Below are 19,047 nucleotides of genomic sequence, written 5' to 3' on the forward strand. Positions count from 1 at the left end.
AATGGAAAGCAATGTGGAATGAGTCAACTCAGTGTACTCAAGAGATTTCTCATTTGATCTGATTCTCTTAGCCAACCAAGTGACAAGAATCTGTTCCAATATAATGTGAAAGATGCACTCACTTGAAAAAAAACACACAGGGGCCCAGCAATATAAGAAGTTTTTTGCAAGAAATCATTACAGATCTGCAAATGTTGGAGGGGAAAGAAGGAGGAAATGTTTGCTATATGGCGCTCCAATGAGGGATGTTAGAAAGCACTGTCTGTAACATAGCTACGAACAGTAATGTATCCAGGACTTCTAGCTGAGACAAGCTTAGCACAATTCATACTGTTTCAACCTGGGGGAGGCTCCTTTTTGAGTTAGCTGATAATGACTACTGAGAAATACCATTTCTATGACTATCAGAATTTGTTTGGGAAAGGGCAGTATGAAGATTCTGTGTGGGGAGAGCGAGACAGCATGCTAAGTATAAGAGGAATTAATTTAAAAAATTTTCTATCAGCAGAACATACACAAACGAAAAAAAAAACCAGCATGTGGAAAGTTTTCCAAGCTGCTCTGTTGATAGACCCATAGAATCCAAGGACAGAAGGGACCATTTTGATCTTCTGGTCTTCCCTCCTATACAACGTGGTCATAAACCTTCCTCAGAATAATTCTTAGCACATATTCTTTAGAAAAAAATTCCAATCTTAATTTAAAAATTATGAGCAAGGGAGACTCCATTACAACCCTCAGTAAATCATTCCAATGGTTGATTAGTCTCACTATTACAAATGTACACCTGTTTGAAATCAGCATAATGAAAATTCTGCTAAAAAGCAAACCACACCACTAAGTTATAGTGATCCAGTGCCACTTCAGCTACAACAATGGTACCCACTATTGAGCCACACCCAAAACATTACCCGAAAGATCTTATTCCCGAATTTGCACACTTTCAGTTCCTCAGGAGAGACATATGAGACGCACTCCTGGCAGCAGCGTTCCTTGCTTTTATTGCATTGTCCAGGAGGCGAGCACTTCCTCTTACATACCACTGTAGAATTCTGAGCAAAAAGACAGAAGAACAACAAAGGAGACACTAACTGAGTAGGACAATGTTCATCCCCAGTCATAACATTTCTGTGTGCTGTGGTAACCTTTTTCACCCAATGCAGCTAATGACGATTTTGATCAGATCTGCTTAGAAAAAAAGATGCTACTGAATTCAGGGAATCTTTCAGAGTGTGTTCATTTAATAAGGCAAGCAGGGGCTAATTCTCCTCAATTTTCACTTTGACAGTCATATAAAATCTGACCATGTTGATTTGGCAGCATTTTACATTCTCTTTAACTGGATGTAAATGACCCTACAAGGTACTTAATAGTATACAGTCAGGCCTTGAAGTTTGCAAATCTTACAAATCTCTCTCCTAGGCAATAAAAAAATCACAGCGCAGGAATGTTGTTACTGACTTACCCTGCAGGTACACATAGTGCAATTATCATAAACAAAAGAGGATTCATTGTCATAAACATCACTGTGAAAAAGGCAGCTTCCAAATGGGAGGTCAAACACTTTCCTCTGGCCTGAATACAACAAAAAGAAACATAATGTGGTTAAAAGGATGCCATGTTTTAAAAATATATATATATATTACGGCTTATTATTCCCAGACAAAATTCACGTACAAAGTGTCATTTGCTATGTATTTCCACTATTCATTTAGCAGATATTAATCTGAGTAAAATCAAGAGGTTACTTATCTATAATTGGAGGTTCTTTGAGATGTGTCACCTCTATCTGCATTCTACTAAAGGTTTACACGTGCATACCTTGCATCTAGAGCAACAGATTTTGAGAATTCACGAATTTGAGAATTATGAGAATTTAGGTTCCAAGTATCAGAGGGGTAGCCGTGTTAGTCTTAATCTGCAAAAGCAACGAGGAGTCCTGTGGCACCTTATAGACTAACTTCAGTTAGTCTATAAGGTGCCACAGGACTCCTCGTCGCTTTTGGAGAATTTAGGTTGAACCTCTCTAGTCTGGCACCTCAGGATCTGACCAGTGCCAAACCAGAGAATTTGTTGAACCATGACCAGTCAATATTGTCCAGCAGCATTATCAACACTTCCACTGCTTACTGGGCTCTTAGAAGACATTTAGGGGTAAATTAGAGCTAACGAACAGCACAGAACACTGAGATCCAGGACAGGTGGCTGTAAACAAACTTAATGGGACCACAGGAAACTTGGTCACACCCATGATAAGTGGACATTCGGCTAACTAAAATCATGCCAGACTATGGATGTTTCTGGATCAGAGTGTGCCAGACTAGAGAGGTTCAACCTGTAGTAGTGTCTATTGGTCCATGCATGTGCCCTTAGTTGAGAGTAAAATTCTTACAGGAAACTAAATTACATAACACCAATTCATAGTTCATAGCAAAGCTGCTTCTGAAGTGACGAGCTGGAATGAAGACAAATGGAGGAAACTGTAGGGCCCTTTTTATAACCTTGCTCATGTGGAGGGAAACCCATTGTTCTAGCTCTGTGAAAGTATCTCCCAAAATGGCATTTGTCACATGAGCAAGTCACCTGTCCAATGTCCTTCTTAAGCAAGCAACCATTGCCTACCTGCTGGTCTGCAGGTTTACAGTAAAATTCCTCAGTTGTGTATTGCACCACTTAAGGTCCACTGTCAGTCAAGTACTCTGATTCGCTTGACTATTCACTCTTACACAATAGGTGAGCAAGACCTGTTGATACTTCTTAGAAGCAAATATTTGGAATACCAGTACACAGCCAATATTCATAACTTCAAATACAAAAATCATTCAGGCTTAAACAGAACCAGCTAAGCATGAGCTTTCAATAGACACCTTAGCTGGCCCATTTTGTACAATATTTGGGGCAAACACACAACAGTGAGTGCAACAATGTTATGCATGTTCACGCCAAAAATCCAATAATGTCACAATGGGTATTCACATCCCTAATTGAGGCCACCTGTATAACAAGCAGATTGTAGCCTTTACAACTGAGCATCACTAATATTTACTTTTATTGCCTGTGAAATATTTCTATGAAAGGCACTCTGCAGAAATACATTGCATTACATATATTATGCCTGTGAAAAGAACCACTCACCTAAACATTTGGGGCAACAGTGTCCAGAAGGAATGTGACTGAGATGCTGGGGACACGACAGAATGGGGCAGCCTTCTCGTACGCACTGTGTCCTGCCTCCCTATTAGAAAATAGGCTCAATTGGGGTGCAGGGAAAACCACACACATGCACGTACATCACACAGGTGACAAGTATTAGAGAAGCCTTATCAGACACAATATTTACCCACATATATTTCTATTCATACCGGGGACAGAGACTTTATCTCTGACTTTAGTTGCCATTAAATATTTCCTGTAGGTATTGGTGCTTTTCGCGCTGATAAACAATAAGCAAGTGATAGCTGTGCAAAGAGAAGTGCCTGGCTAACTGGTTTCTCAATATGGATGTGGGAAAAATCAAGTAGAATAAAATATAGCAAGTGAGCCTTTCTTGAGGTTACAGTAAGTTGGTAAACATTTTTTTCCCATTATTTTTCACTGCATGGGACTTCTGGGCTTCTCTTAGACAAGAAGCAGAGTTAAATAAGGAAAGTGAGAGAAGAATGGGCATTCTCCCAGTATTTTACTCCTTCAGGATTCCCAAATAGACACAGTCATTCATGAAAGCCCATTCTCAAGTCTAATTGTGCACACCCAACTCTGCACTATTCAAAGAATAAAGAACAGATAGACACTGACAGAGAGAAGGGGAAAGTGTGTGTTGACGGTCCAGGAGAAAGTAGAGGAGAAAATCAGAAAAAAGGCAAAAAAGACACAGCACAGAAAGTATAAGGATGGAGAAACCAGTTGAAGGAGAACAATCAATAGTATAGTGACAAGGGGGGGGGGGAAGAGGAGGAGTAAAAATAAGGCAAGGCTTGGTTCGGAGACGATTTCAAATGAAAAAGGCTCTAATGTCCTAGATGTCGTTCATGCACAAGGTAAGAAAAGACCATTTCTGTCTCAAAAAGTTTTCAGTTGAAACAATATCCTGGTTTTTTTATTCTAAAAGGAGAGGGGAGGTAGTTCCTGGGGATAGTAGGAAGTAGGGCAACCAGATAGGAAGTGTGAAAAATTGGGATAAGGGGTGAGGTACAATAATATTTGTCTATATAAGACAACCCTGAATATTGGGACTGTCCCCTTAAAATTGATCATCCTAGTGGGAAAGGGCTTTTTTGGGGGGCTAAGAATGAAGAGAAAGACCTTTCTCCAGTCAGTTGCATATCTCAAGTCCTCAACCTAAATGTCCTTCGCACCCAAGATTGGTATCCAGGTTTTTCATTTTTAAAATCTAATCTTTTTTTCCCCACAGATGGAGTTCAGTTAGTTTAATCTAAATGTCCTACACGACCCATAATTTAAAACGGAAGATTCAGCCCACAATATACTTATATTCCGGGATGCTGCAGAGAAAGAATTATGAGCAGCCATATGCATTCAAGAAGTTTCTCTCATCTCCCTAGAAACAAATGGAAAAAAAGCCATTCTTTTCAGAGTTCACGATTTGAAATTATGGTTCAAGACTCTACTTCCAAACAGTACAATACCATAATAAACCATGAGCAAACTTTCATGTAGCAAGAGCAGACTGATACTATTATGAAAAAATTAATGTCCTGTCTGTACCACATACTGTAACAAGATTTCAGATACAGAACTAGCTGACAAAAACATTTTTTCCATCTGTCCCAAGGGGTTCAGAGAAGTATCCAGAATGCACATGGCTATGGCTTGCTCATAATTCTTTCATCACAGCATCCAGGAGTACAGAGTTTACTGTGAGCTGAAACTGCTGATCTAAGTTATGGATCAGACAGGAAACTTTGACAAAATGAAATGAATTCCTTCACCGAAGACTCTGCTGCTGCCCAGGGAATAGCTCTTTAGGAAGATGCACAGGTGCAGAATGGGAGAATAAGTCTCACTCCGTGGCTCACAGACATGGTGCCGTCATTCCACTGAGGGGAAAATTCAGAGAAGACAGAACCCATCCTGAAAAGATAATGTTGTGAATGAGCAATTAGGGCCTGGAGTTCTTGATGAGACTAGAGAGGGGCACCCTGAAGGAAGGTTAAAGAATGTTCTAATAGCTTACTTGACCAGAGCCCTGCAATATGAAAGGTTCCCCTTCCCACATCCTTGCCTATGGATTTTTGTGTTCTGTATATATCATCCCCAGAACTGTTTTGGAGCCCTGTTTCTCTGACTGATCAAGGCAAAACTCAAGTTTCATCCTTCATCAAGAAACTCCTTTCTAGTCTGTTCTGTTCTACTTAAATGTTCATGCTGCTCTCATCACAGTGCATTGAAGAGTTTAGGTATATATACATTTTAACACAATGTGCAGTTCTGAAGCTAGGCTGTCAAGCCTGTCTATTGATTCACTAAGGGAGAGGGAGTTAATGCATTTTTGCTCATTCTACCTCAAATACAAAAATATTTCATCCTCCCTGCATTTGATTTATCGCTTCCTTGGTGAATCAGGAATGAAGACCCTAAAAAAGGAGAACCTCTAAAAACATTCTTTTCCTCCAGATCATCTCAACCCAAACTCATGTTTATTTACAAAATTATTGGCTGCTGCAAAGCCACAACTGGCAAACATCCTGAGCTTAAATCATATTGTTGGTCTGGCTGGATCTTAATGAATGGTGGGGGGATGCTATTATCCCCCCAAACACCTACAAGCACCCTTCTGAAAACCAGCCCTCCCAAAAGGTGTCACAATTTGGGTATCTAGAAATTGAAGCACCCAAAGCGACTAGCCTCTTTTGTAAATCTTGTTTTTAACTAAACATAACCAATAGATAAAACATCCCCTAGACCTCTGTGTAATAATCTATCATCAGGGAATCTCACAAAATGTTGTTCAGAAAAGGCTCTCAGCCACGTGCTTTCCACCAGACAGAAACAGCTTTTCATTTGATAACTAATGCTAAATGCGTACTTGCTTTGCCTTTTATTTATAGTTCCTTTGTGATCCGCACATTGCCTCCCGCACATTCTGCTCACCTCTTCTTTCCTTCACCCAGGAATTTTCTTTCAAACTGAATCATGTCTGTTTTTTGTCACATTGTTTCTGAATCCAGCTGTTATGCTGTTTAGATCCTAAGAGTGAAGTAACATTCCAGCTCTCTGGTATCCAAGATAGATATTCCAGGTTTGTATGTCATCCTATGGTGTATGATCAAAAAGATCCTAAAACAAATTAGCCTATTTCATTTTAAAATAATAGTAATTCTACCTGGTCTTTGGCTATTAGAGGGCATTGGTGAGTTTCAAGTTTTAAGAAAAAATCAAAACCTGTGCGATGATATGATCTGGAACTTTATTCTCCTAAAAATATATAGCATTACTTATCCTGAGTTCAAAATCCCAGCAGGGATTAGCTAGACATTCAAATAGCATGAAAAGAAGTTATGTACAAACACAATGGCTATGTCTCCACTGGCCACAATTTCCGGAAAAGGGATGCAAATCAGGTAAGTCAGGATAGGGAAATCCGCGGGGGATTTAAATATCCCCCGCAGATTTAAATAAACATGTCCGCCGCTTTTTTTCCGGCTTGGGGAAAAGCCGGAAAAAAAGCGTCTAGACTGGCGCGATCCTCTGGAATAAAGCCCTTTTCCGGCTTTTCCCTGGTATTAACTTGGTGAACTAAAAATTCCTGCAGTAAATTACAAATTATTTTTCTGTAACAAAATCATATGGCTATCTCCACAATACAAGTCAGAATAGGGAAAATACTGGATGAATTAGATAAATTAGAAGTATTCCAGTCAGCAGGGCCTGATGAAATTCAACCATAGGGTATTAAAGGAATTAACTTAAGCCATCAGATCCCATGGGACTGAGAAAAGAGAAACATAGCATCTAACTTTAAATAGGGGAAGAAAGAGTATCTGCTTTATAATGGACCAGTCACTATAAGGCTATGTCTACACAGCAGTATTATTTCGGAATAACTGACACTATTCCAAAATATTATAATCTGCATCTACATTACAAGCAGTTATTTTGACATAATGTTGAAATAATGTCGAACTGGAGGATTTCTTACTCTGACTCCTGTAATCCTCATTTTATGAAGAGTAAGGGAAGTTGGAGGAAGAGTGCTCTAACTCGGACTTCCTGCTGTGTAGACAGCTCCAAAAGTGAAAATAAGCTATTTTGACTTAAGCTACACAATTGACATAGCTGAAGTTGCACAGCTTATCTTGGCTTTAGCCTAACTCTGATACCTGAAAAGAAACTCAAACGATTATTAGATAAATAATTTTAAACACCTGGAGAATAATGACGTTATAAACATAGTCAACACGGATTTGTGAAAAACAAGTAATTCCAAATCAACCTAATTTTCTTATTTAAAAGGATTATTGGCTGAGTGGATGAGGTGGGAAGCAGGAGATACCTATTTATCTCAATTTTAGATGCTGATTCATTTACCATTCTTATACGCAAACCAGGAGAAAGTGTTCTAGATACTTCAAAGTAAGTGTTCAACTAGATGAAAGACCAGACTCAAAGAGTGATTATCAATGATTTGCAGTCAATATCTAGTGGGGTTTCACAGGGTCTGTTCTGATATTAAACAATATTTTCATTAATGAGTAGGATAATAGAATGAATATGCCTATATCATTTTCAGATACCTAGGAGGGGTTTCAAACACTCAAGGGAACAGTATTAGAATTCAAAAAGACCTTGATAAATTAGAGAATTGATCTTTAACCAACTAAGTGAAATTCAATAAAGACAGGTACAAAATACTTCACTTATGATAGAAAAAAGTCATATGCAAGGTTACAAAATGGAGAATGACTGGTTGGTCAGTTTTTAATGCTGAAAAGGATCACAAACTGAATAAGAGCCAACAGTGTCCTGCAGTTGTGATAGAGGTATATAAAATCATGAGTGGTGTGGAGAGGGTGAATAAAGAATAAAGAAAAGTTCTTCATTAATTCCCATAATAGATGGACTAGAGAACACCAAATGAAATGAATGGGTAGCAGGCTTCAAACTAATAAAAGAAAGTTCTTCACACAGTGCATAATCAACCTGTGGAACTCCTTGCCACAGGAGGTTATGAAGGCTAGAACTATAACAGAGTTTAAAGAGAAGTTAGATAAATTCATGGAGGTTGGGTCCATGGAGTGCTATTAGCTAGGGGGTAGGAATGGTGTCCCTGGTCTCTCTTTGTGGAAGGCTGGAGATGGATGGCACGAGACAAATCACTTGGTCATTGTCTTCGGTCCATCCCCTCCAGGGTACCTGGTGCTGGCCGCTGTCAGAAGACAGGCTACTGGGCTAGATGGACCTTTGGTCTGACCCAGTACGGCCATTCTTATGTTCTAAGCTCAGGGCACAGGGTCGGGGGTCTCACTGGACCAACTTGATTTTCATGCAAACCTGCTCCTGGATTTGCATGTGGCCTTTGGTGGCCAGGCTGGCAGCTATCCTGCCCTAGACGGTCGCTTTCCTGTGCCTAGTGCGAAGATTGTGGACGTTGGAGGCCTCCCCCCAAACCTCGATGAGGTCCACAATCTCCGCACTAGACCAGGCGGGCGCCCACCTTTTGCGGCCCCGGGCAGGCTCCTGAGAGCCACCAGCCTGGTCCTGGGAAGAGGTAGAGGGCTGGGTGGCAGCGGGTGGCTTGCTCATGCTGTGCCAGGTGCAGGGTCTGCTGGCTGGGTGCTGGCAGGCTTGCAACTGGCACAAGCACTGTAGCCAGACCATGCCCCTTTAAGAGCTCCAGGGCCGGGAGGGGGGCAGAAGAGTTTCCCTGGTTTGGCCCAGAGTGGCCACCAGGGCAAGCTGGGAAGGGCTAGCCTCCAACTAGTTCGAATTAAGTGGCTACACAGCCCTTAATTCGAACTAGGTGTTACTCCTCGTAGAATGAGGTTTACTTAGTTTGAATTAAGCGCTCTGCTAGTTCGATTTAAATTCGAACTAGCGGTTTGTATGTGTAGCCCCTATTAAAGTTAATTCGAACTAATGGCTGTTAGTTCGAATTAACTTTATAGTGTAGACATACCCTTTCATTCGCACATTTCTATGACTCTATAACTCCGTGAATGGTGCTAATTAGCTAACTTCAAGGTGAAGTTAACTAACAAATTCCTCACACGGTAGCTTCAATGAGGGTTACCGGAGTTGGAGTAAGAAGCTTGTTATTTTGAATTTATTTAGAAATAATGGGCTTGATGTGTAGACATACACTATGTTATTCTGGAAGAACTGATGTTATTCTGGAATAATGCTGCTGTGTAGACATAGCCTAAGATGCCACAGGGCTACTTGTTTTTAACATATTTATATTTGATTTATGAAAAATACTGGTCAGAATGTACTTGGGGCCTGATTCTGCTCTCACTTATGCTGATGAAAATCAAGAGGAAATTCAAAACTGAATCCAAAACTGATGTGAGGTTAAAAATCAGGCCATTGTTCATGTACAGCAGTCTCATTTTAAAAGTGTTTGAGAGTTTTTACTGATTCTATCAATGTCATCTATTATACTGTCTGTATAGGAAATACCTCACCAACAGGTAAATAGGTTCAAACCTGCAGTGGCTGTACCATTTTAAATGCATGAAGAACTTTAAATTGACTGAAGAACTTTAACTCACATGAACCCTTAAAAGTCACGCAAACACAGACACAAACCTGTGTAAATATATTGGGTACTCAAAACATCCCAAAAGTAGAATCCCAACACAGTAGAAATTAAGTAAACACCCTGCCACCACTTTTCCATTTAAATGTGGGGATTCTTATTTCAAGCATCCCAGTTACCTGTCACAGATAACCAGGTGTCAAATCATGAAAGGCACTGGAGATCCAAAACCAATGTCTCGGATTGCATCTGAAAATAAACTAGAAGCTAGTATAGACTACTGAAGTACGGGTGCCATATGATTCCTGTCAGCAATGTTATTAAGTAAGCAGAGAGATGGATTCTGAACTCCCCAAGTCTAATTTTAATTAACTCTCAAATTTTCTCTTCAGATGCAGAGCTTGTCAATCTCCTGGCCAGATGTAGATGAAAAGAAAAAAAACCACTGTAAAGAGGAAGGAGATGTTAATTTTCTAACCTCACGTAAGAATTATCCAAGAGCTTCTCAATTAATCCCCCTACCTCAACTAGCCTCTGCCAAACCTGAGCAACAGAGTCACCAGAGTCAGGCAAAGTGGCTCCCATCAGCATACTGACAACACTAAAATCCAAAACAACTCATTGTTTCCTCCAGTGTTCTCATGCACACATTGAATAAAAGGAGTGACAGAATAGCACCTTCCTTTCCTGCACATCCTGGTGCACTTGGGCTGGGGGGGGGGGGAGTGCACAGAAACTAAGGGTTTGTCTAGACTACCTAGTTTTGTCGACAAAAGTGGACTTTTGTCGACAAAACTATACCAGCGTCTACACTACCGCTGAGTTCTGTCGACATAACGTCGACAGAACTCAGCAGTTTTGTCGACACTGGTATACCTCATTTTACAAGGCATAACACCTTCTGTCGACAGAAGGTGTTATTGCCTGTAACACTGCGTCCAGACTACGGAGTTCTGTCGACAAAGCAGCTTGCTTTGTCGACAGAACTCAATGTGTCTGGATGCTCTTTGTCGACGGAAGTTTTGTCGACAGTATCTGTCGACAAAACTTCCGTCGACAAAACGCGGTAGTCTAGACGTACCCTAAGATGATATATCCTGCTTTCAATGGCTTGTGGGGTGGGGCAGAGCCAGCCTTTTGGGACACCTATAGAAGCTGTCCTTGCGCTGAGTACAAGGTCTTCAACTGCAGCTCGCCTAAATGTAGGCTGCACAGGGAGGAAGTTAGCTGTACCACACTCCTCGCTTCTTCCATATAAAGGCCAGCCACAATCTAGTGAGTATCTATTCTGATTCTCCTACATCTAACAGCTGCCTTTAATACTGTTGAGCACAAGGTGTTGTGGGATGGCTGGTAAGGATGGAAGAAGTGATATTTGAATAGCTCTGTTCTTTTCTTCCTAAGACAGATCAGGGCAGCTGTCTGTCTTTCCCTCAGGACTCTCTCCTGTGATGTGCTGGAATGTGTATTAAGTAAGGAACAGTCCCATCCTGAGCTTACCCCATAGCAGAGGTGTGCCTCAGCGCCTTGGCTTTTGTCCACCTAACCCTGATATGAGCAGGGCTGTCTATGTACTACAAGCAGGTCTAAAAACATATTGAAAAGGGTCAGGGAAATCTGAAGACATCAATTATTACTGGAGTTACTGCCCCACAAACTGGTATTTCCCTGTTGTCCTGGCCTCTTTGTCTCCCCTCCTTCTTCCATTCCACTCACAGCATTTTATCTCTGTTCAGTGAATTCATATCAACTGACAAAACTGCCCTCTCCATGATTTTGATCTATGTTCACCTTATCACCATAGGGCCAAATCCTTACACAGACAACAGTCTCATTGATTGCAATGAGAATTTTATCAGAGTAAACATGTCAGGATTTAGCCTATGGTGAACTGTTACACATTGTTCTTATCTTTCATTGTGTAAGAAGTTTGAAAGGTTTCACACATCACCAGATAAGCTTTCTTTTCCTCTTGGAAAATCTATTAAAACAGCATTACCCTAACCTCAGGACACACATATAGAGATACAGAACAATGTCCGATGTAGGCTACACAACTGGGATCAATGTACAACTAAGACAGATGTTCAAGCTTGTCTTGGGCTTTGAATAAGGATTTTATTCAGCTTGACCCAAAACAAGGGTTTGATGGATAAAAGCTCACTCGGGGACATTGCTGAACAGGCTCACCCAGAGAAAGCAGCTAAAAGAAATCAAGCAAATCTAAACAGATTAACCAATCAGATTGCTGTTCACTCTAAACTACTCCCAGGTCCTTGCAGGAGTCTAAAATCTACAATAAATATATGTTAAAGCAATACCAAGTTGACAACATCAATACTGTAATGCTGGTGAGAGGAACCATGCTGATAGGGACATAAGCAAGAAAAAGAAAGCTTCAGTTGGGTTTAAGGTAATGACAGTGTTCAGACTCTGGGGCTGTGTCTACATTGGCACCCTTTTCCGGAAAAGGGATGCTAATGAGACAAGTCGGAATTGCAAATGCCACGGGGGATTTAAATATCCCCTGTGGCATTTGCATGAACATGGCTGCCGCTTTTTTCCGGCTCGGGGCTTTGCCGGAGCAAAGCGCCAGTCTAGATGGGATCTTTCGGAAAATAAAGCCTTTTCCGGAAGATCCCTTATTCCTGATTTTAAGAGGAATAAGGGATCTTCCGGAAAAGGCTTTATTTTCCAAAAGATCCCTAGACTGGCGCTTTCCCCGGCAAAGCCCCGAGCCAGAAAAAAGCGGCAGCCATGTTCATGCAAATGCCGCGGGGGATATTTAAATCCCCCGCGGCATTTGCAATTCCGATTTGTCTCATTAGCATCCTTTTTCCAGAAAAGGGTGCCAATGTAGACACAGCCTGGGGGAGGGAATCCAGAATTACAGGCAGGAGTATTTATAACTCTGAATATGTACGAGGGTTCCTAGGTAAGACTACAAAGCTTGTTTATCTGGTTACTGGATTTGATATCCTCACCAGCTAGTGTGTTTTTGTAATTAAACTCCAAGGTCCAAAAGCGGACCGCAATGTGTCTCAGAATATTATTGAAGCAGGAAAGTTAAATGTAAATAATTTTAACGTTTTGGATGCATGATTCTTAATTTCTGATATAAATTTTCATCAATGAAAGTGAGGAGCCATATCTAGAATGTAGTTAACTTTAGAACTAAACAAGTCACAAGCCCCTAACAGAGACATTTGCAAGAGATGCTCCAGTTTTTGTGAAGGTATATACATAATGAATACCTTCTTGCCCCTTAAAAGAACTATAACATATGTTTCTTGTGTAGTATGCTGATTAGGTGCTTCATCTGAAGAAGTGGGTTGTGTCCACAAAAGCTCATGATATTATCTAACATTTTGTTAGTCTTTAAGGTGTTGCAAGACTATTCATTGTTTTTTAATTTTTTCTAGTTACAGACAAACTCGACTACCCCTCTGAAGCTTTCATAACATGTGTGTTACACAGAACTCTGTGAAGTCATTGAATCACTCTGGTTACACATATTTCAAACTCCCAGGGCAAAACAGTAGTGGGAGACGTTATTGAGGAAAGTGACAAAGACATCAGAAGTATTGTTGTAAATAAAACAAAACATCAATTGGTATATAAAGCAGACAGACCAGCAATTCAGTGTTTCTCACGTCCCGCCAGCCATTCCCACTCTGATGCCCAAGGCCTTGTCTAGACCAAGGATTTAAAGGCGCACTTATAGAATGTGTTAGATCCACTCTAGTGTTGGAGAGCCTAGGAGTGGTATAGCCACACTAACACAAAACACAAGAAGGTGACCCTAGTGGTCATTCTAAACATTTCATGGACCACTAACTTCCAGGACCCTTTTTTTCTTCAGCCTTTGTGCAAGCTGGCAAGCCCTTGGCCAAAGTGTGGTCATAGAAGGTGCTGTCAGCAAATAAGGAACAGTACTGAATATTATCTAGAATCCATACAAAATACAAATAGCAAAAGGAGGGCTTCTTATTAGTATATTTCCAACAGAGAGATCCTGTGCTGAAGTATCAGGGGAAAAATACACAGATTCCAACAACTTTCACAATGTCCTTGTGACTTGACCAGTGAACAATTCTCTAGGAACAATGGCAGTTTCTTTTTAAAACTTAAAATTTGTCACATCAGTATGACTAAAGCGAACTTATTCCACCTCTATAAATTATTTATCCTAGGTATGACCATCTTCTGAGACTCGAAAAAATCTGACCCAGGAAAACTTATTAATCATCCATGGACCGTGGAAAATAACCATTGTGCATATAGATTTTATAGACAGAAGTAAGATAATATTGAATTATGTATACTCAGACATGCACATGCATACAATTTGAGATGAACCAAGAAGGGAAACATGTTAACCCATGCATTTTGAGCTTTCCTAGAAGTTGGGGGATTTGGATAAAAATAGGACCACTATCTGGAAAACTCACAAGTTTGGTTTTGCAGAATCAAAACGTAAATGACAGAGTTTTGGAAAAACAAAGCCAAACCACTTTATTTGTATTAGCAGCTTCTAGAAAAAGCCAAATCCAAAGGTTCAGGGTTAGGGAACAATACAAGAATCTCAAGATAGAATTACAATTTTATGTATATAAAACTATGATGCACTTACATTTTAAGTGGTGCATGATTTACAATGAACACTTTTTTTTTAAAATTTATCTTCATCTTTTTTTTTTGGTTACCATTTGGTATGTCACCATTTATTCCAGAGACGCTCTTGATTTAGGGCTTTTAATAGTAAAGCTGCCTCAATCACAAGTAAGCAAGTTATAGTTTCACGGTTTTAATATTTAAGCCATTTGTTTAGAAGTATCAACTGATTGTGATGTATTTTTTAAAATGTGTGAGAGCTGGTATCCATGCTGAAAGCTAGTAAAGCTGTAGCGCTACCCACACAGCATATTTATTAGTTGCAATAAAGCACTTTGAACAAAGGAAGCAAACGGTTATTACTCCTCCTCCCCCAGCCATTAAGTTAAAATCTAAAGCAGAGGCAGACAAAGTGCAGCCCAAAGGCAATCCATGGAGTTCTAAAGTTGGAATCACAGCTTCCCTTATCACAAATGCTCAGGTGCATACTGTGAAGACAACAGGTCAGACCTTCAGCTGGTGCAAATCGGCCTAGTTCACTGGAGTCTATAGAGCAATGCTGGTTACACCAACCAAGGATTCGGCCCCACCATCCCATCCTCAGATGCTTTATTTTGATGCAATAGGCAAGCCTATTGATAAGTGTGTGTCAATTGGCTATATTAATGAGAAAGATAATCCAATTGGCTACATTTTATGCAAATTAGTTGTGTTCCTGCAATTCCTAGCAAGTTGCGGGTGAAAACTTGCATTTAAAATAACTATGCACTGACAAGCCCTCCTCTTTCGGAATTCATCTTTATGTGGTTGCGCCCAGCTGCCGAGGAATTATCTAAATTATCCATTAGGTAGTAATTTAGATCAGGTCAAGCCTCTAAAGTACAATCATTATTTTCCAACAACCAACAGCAGTGTGTATAAAGTGTCTAGTTCCAAAAGCCCAATCAATCCAGCCACTTGGCAGCTCTTCCAGTTCTCAAGAACTGTGCTTCCTGTGATGGCTGAAATGAAAAAGCACTTTCAGGTATAAGTGCTGTGTAGTACTTCCTTGCAAAATGCATCCTTCAAACTATTCTCTTAGCAAAAAAGCAGGGCTAATCTGTGACACAACAATCTGACACACCATGCTTGCCTTCCTATGGTTGTCAATGTACAAAGCTTTTTCCCTCTTGTTTAAAATGGTCTAATTCTAATTACTTTAATGACATTACACCTGCATAAGTGAGAGTTGGCTAAGGCCATGAGTATTTGCTTAATCATGAAGCTCTGAGTGAAAGGGAGCATTTTTTAATATGAAGCCTTTGAGTTATACAGTAGTTTACTCTACTTGCATGCAAACAAATTCAGTACTTCTAAGGTTTCACTGTCCCTGGAATTCTTGAACTTATTTCTGAGACAGTCTTCTATGTAGACTTCTTTGTGGGTCATGTAAGCAACCTTTATTTGCCCACTAACCTCAGGATGGTTTTAGTGTATTTCACCAGCACTTGATCACATTTCTCCAATCCAGCTGGAATTGAATTGACCATTGACCTGATTGCATAATTACAAGTAATATAGTTGAATGTTTGGCAGCCTTCTTCTGCAGTGCATGCAATGAGAGTTTTGGATCTGCTAAAGTTAGAGTGCAGATATTTTCCTCTTCACACAAAGTCTCTACATCTTCAGTCACTGTACTGCTGCCTTATTCTTCCTGGGTAGTTGCAACATTGGGATATTTCCAAATCCCTTGCACTGCTGTCTATAAAGTAGATTTTTTTTCCTTCTGCCTTTGTTACTTTTCATAGTACAGGCAGTCCCCGGGTTACATGGATCCGACTTACATCAGATCCCTACTTACAAACGGGGTGAGGCAACCACGCACTAGCTGCTTCCCCCCAGCAGACCAGGGAGACGCGAAGCTAGCGGCCCCCCCCAGCAGACCAGGGAGATGCAGAGCGGCTTTTCTCAGCAGACACACCAGCTTGAGAATAAAGGACTGAGGGAAGTGAGGTGTGGGAGAATAAAACTGAGCTTTGGAGAAATGTTTGGCTAGACTTTCCCCTACAATATGTACCGGTTCCGACATACATACAAATTCAACTTAAGAACAAACCTACAGTCCCTATCTTGTACGTAACCCGGGGACTGCCTGTATTTACTACTGCTGAAATTCTGCATCACTGTGCAATGTCAAATTTGCACAGAATTAAAGGTTCCCCACAGAATTTGTGGTTTTCCCATCCATACTACCAATCACATCTAGAACTGGCACCTGGGGCTGGCAGTGGGTGCATGATTATATTGTGTTATTTTGACAAATAAAACATATAGCATTTTAAAATAGTGTACAGAATTTTCATTTTTTTGGTACAGAATTTTCCCTTGGAGTAGGCTATACACTGAACCATAGTGTTTGCATTCTCAGTCAGACTGTCTCTATCCTGCTCCTAGCTTCTTTTAGTTTGAGCCCGTGTATTTTTTTTCTGCATCAGTGGCTATTATTGTTTTGAATTTTTTTCATAACAGCTCAGCTAGCCTTTCTATTTGGAGTCATTTCTCTAGGTTTAGATCTGTTTTTTTCTTAATCTCTCCTGTTAGCTGGAATCACATGTCCCATAAACAATGCCGCTCTCTAATTAGGGAATCTTTAATATTTCCAAAGTTACCTGTGCATGCCAAAGTTCTCAGCTCTATAATGTAAGTATCTCTTCTGCTTCTTGGTTTGGGTTAAAAAAAAATCTTTCTACAGTCTCATTCTGCCTAGGAGTCAGTATTCATCAAATATTCCTATCAGCTGTTACAGTATGTCAGGTACTAACACTGGTAGCAGCATCTCACTCACTGTCATGGGGAATGTTACTAACCACAGGACTGACACTTCCTTTTGGTCACTCTGGGGATTCGCTCAAGGCCGACCGCCATCTGTCCATGGCTTGCACACTGTCACTTTTCATTTGCCTCCTTCCTCAGAAATCACTGCACCCTTTTTGCAACTCAGCCCTTTGGCTATGTCAGCATCCATATTCCTCCTTCCAGGGCTTAATGCCTCAAGCCAATAATCACGCCGCATCCCCAGTGGCAAGTGGAGGGGGCAGGCTTGGCCCCACCCATTACTCTGTGTCTTAGCCCAGAGACCTTGTGGATAGTCGCCTCCAGTTGCCACTCTTTAACTTCTCCCAAAGCTGCTGTGTTTCCCTGGCCCCCTTCCCCGTGGCCTCCAGGACCTTCTTTGGCCTCACTGCAGGATACAGAGGTGCTCAGTCCCAGGAATCTGCCAGGAACTCCCTCTTGCTCTACCACTCCCCACTGCCACCAGCAATTGCTCCATCCAAGGTACTGTACGTACAGTTCTCTCAACCTCCCACACTCTGACTCCCTGAGCGCCCAGTGGTGACTGACTACCTCTGGCCCTGCAGCCTTTTTATGTGCACCTGTTGGACCCTGCTTGGCTGCTCCTCACCACTTCTCTTCATCTGGCTTTTTTTGTGCAGGAACAAAGGAAACCTGCACAGAACTTCCAAGAGATCGGCGTGGGAGCTTAAATTGCTAATTCTGTAGACACAAAAAATCATGGACTAAACAGAAAGACTGACTCTATGCCTTGTTATACAAATCTGCACCCCATTAACAACACTCCTTTATGCTCCTTCCTCCCGCACTCCCTATGACTGGCAGGATATTAATGAGCCACTTCACTTTGTATGGTCCCTTAAAATCTGCGTTTACTTACGGGAACCAAACTGATCCACCTTGTATTTAGCTGTGACATACTGAGAATGTATTTCCGACCTGAAGAAGAGCTTTGTGTAAGCTTAGCAGCTTGTCTCTCACCAACAGAAGTTGAAAAGATATTACTACACACACCCCTTTTTCTGAAGAAGGAGGAGCAGTTAAAGACTGGAAGCATGAACAGGGAGACAGAGGGAAAAGGTGGGTAAACAATAGGAAATGAGAGCCAAAATGTGGGCAACAGAACAGCTAATCAGAGCCCTGAAGGCAAGAACTAAGAATTTGAGCTTGATGTGGATGGTGACACTCAAATAGAATGATGTTGGCAAGGAAAATTATTCTGACATTTCAAAAAATGTTTTAAGAAACTTCAGTGAAAATGGATGAGGAGCTTAAGTATTAGTGATTAATATAACTGTTACACCAGATATCTTTAGAGTACATGGAAGCTTTACTATGAGCTACCACAAAGTTATTTATTCCTTTTCTGAAGAGAACTATTTCTATAAAATAGTAATACAACATGTTCTATTAGAAGCTGTCTCTGGATAGAAAAATGACTACAAACCACTAAAAGCTTGCTCAGTTTACTCATACCCCACTCCAGATAATAAGAAGTTAAGAGTTAAAACAAAGAGAGACTCCTCTAGCTTCAGTTTCTAGCTGCTCAACAAAGTTGCAGCTTTGAAAGCCTCTCCCAGCAATAAGTTTTTCTCAGAATTATTTGGAGAACACATAATTTTTATTGGCACCAAGAACACATAAAGTACAGTTCAATGGGTGTGTGGTGGATTTGCATAAAGTTTCAAAAGACTAATTTGATACTTACAATGTGATCGCCACTGCCACAATATACTTATGAGTAGCACTCTTTTTTTTATAAAGGAAACTTGCACAAAAGTTGTTTTTCCAAGCATTTTTGGTGACTCATCTACCTCACTGAAGTATAAGATTTGTGATGTGCACTTGCTTTTGCTAATACACAAATGGATAAACGCAACATT

General features: G+C 40.6%; 1 protein-coding gene across 7 annotated transcripts in view; it reads right to left on the reverse strand.

Moving 5' to 3' along the window:
- BMPER (BMP binding endothelial regulator) overlaps positions 1–19,047 on the reverse strand; it is a 212,129-nt gene that overhangs the window by 96,085 nt on the left and 96,997 nt on the right. For all 7 annotated transcript variants that reach the window (XR_012901885.2, XR_012901884.2, XM_075921755.2 and 4 more), the window contains 3 exons: positions 3,136–3,235; positions 1,466–1,575; positions 912–1,052 (listed from right to left, as the gene is read on the reverse strand). Coding sequence is in view for 5 of the 7 variants with exons in the window: in XM_075921755.2 (XP_075777870.1) it covers positions 912–1,052; positions 1,466–1,575; positions 3,136–3,235 (351 nt within the window). In the remaining 2 variants the exon portion in view is untranslated. The remainder of the gene's footprint in view (positions 1–911; positions 1,053–1,465; positions 1,576–3,135; positions 3,236–19,047) is intronic.

The sequence above is a fragment of the Pelodiscus sinensis genome, chromosome 2 (assembly GCF_052426305.1).
Source record: "Pelodiscus sinensis isolate ZL-2025 chromosome 2, ASM5242630v1, whole genome shotgun sequence".
Lineage (NCBI taxonomy): Eukaryota > Metazoa > Chordata > Testudines > Trionychidae > Pelodiscus > Pelodiscus sinensis.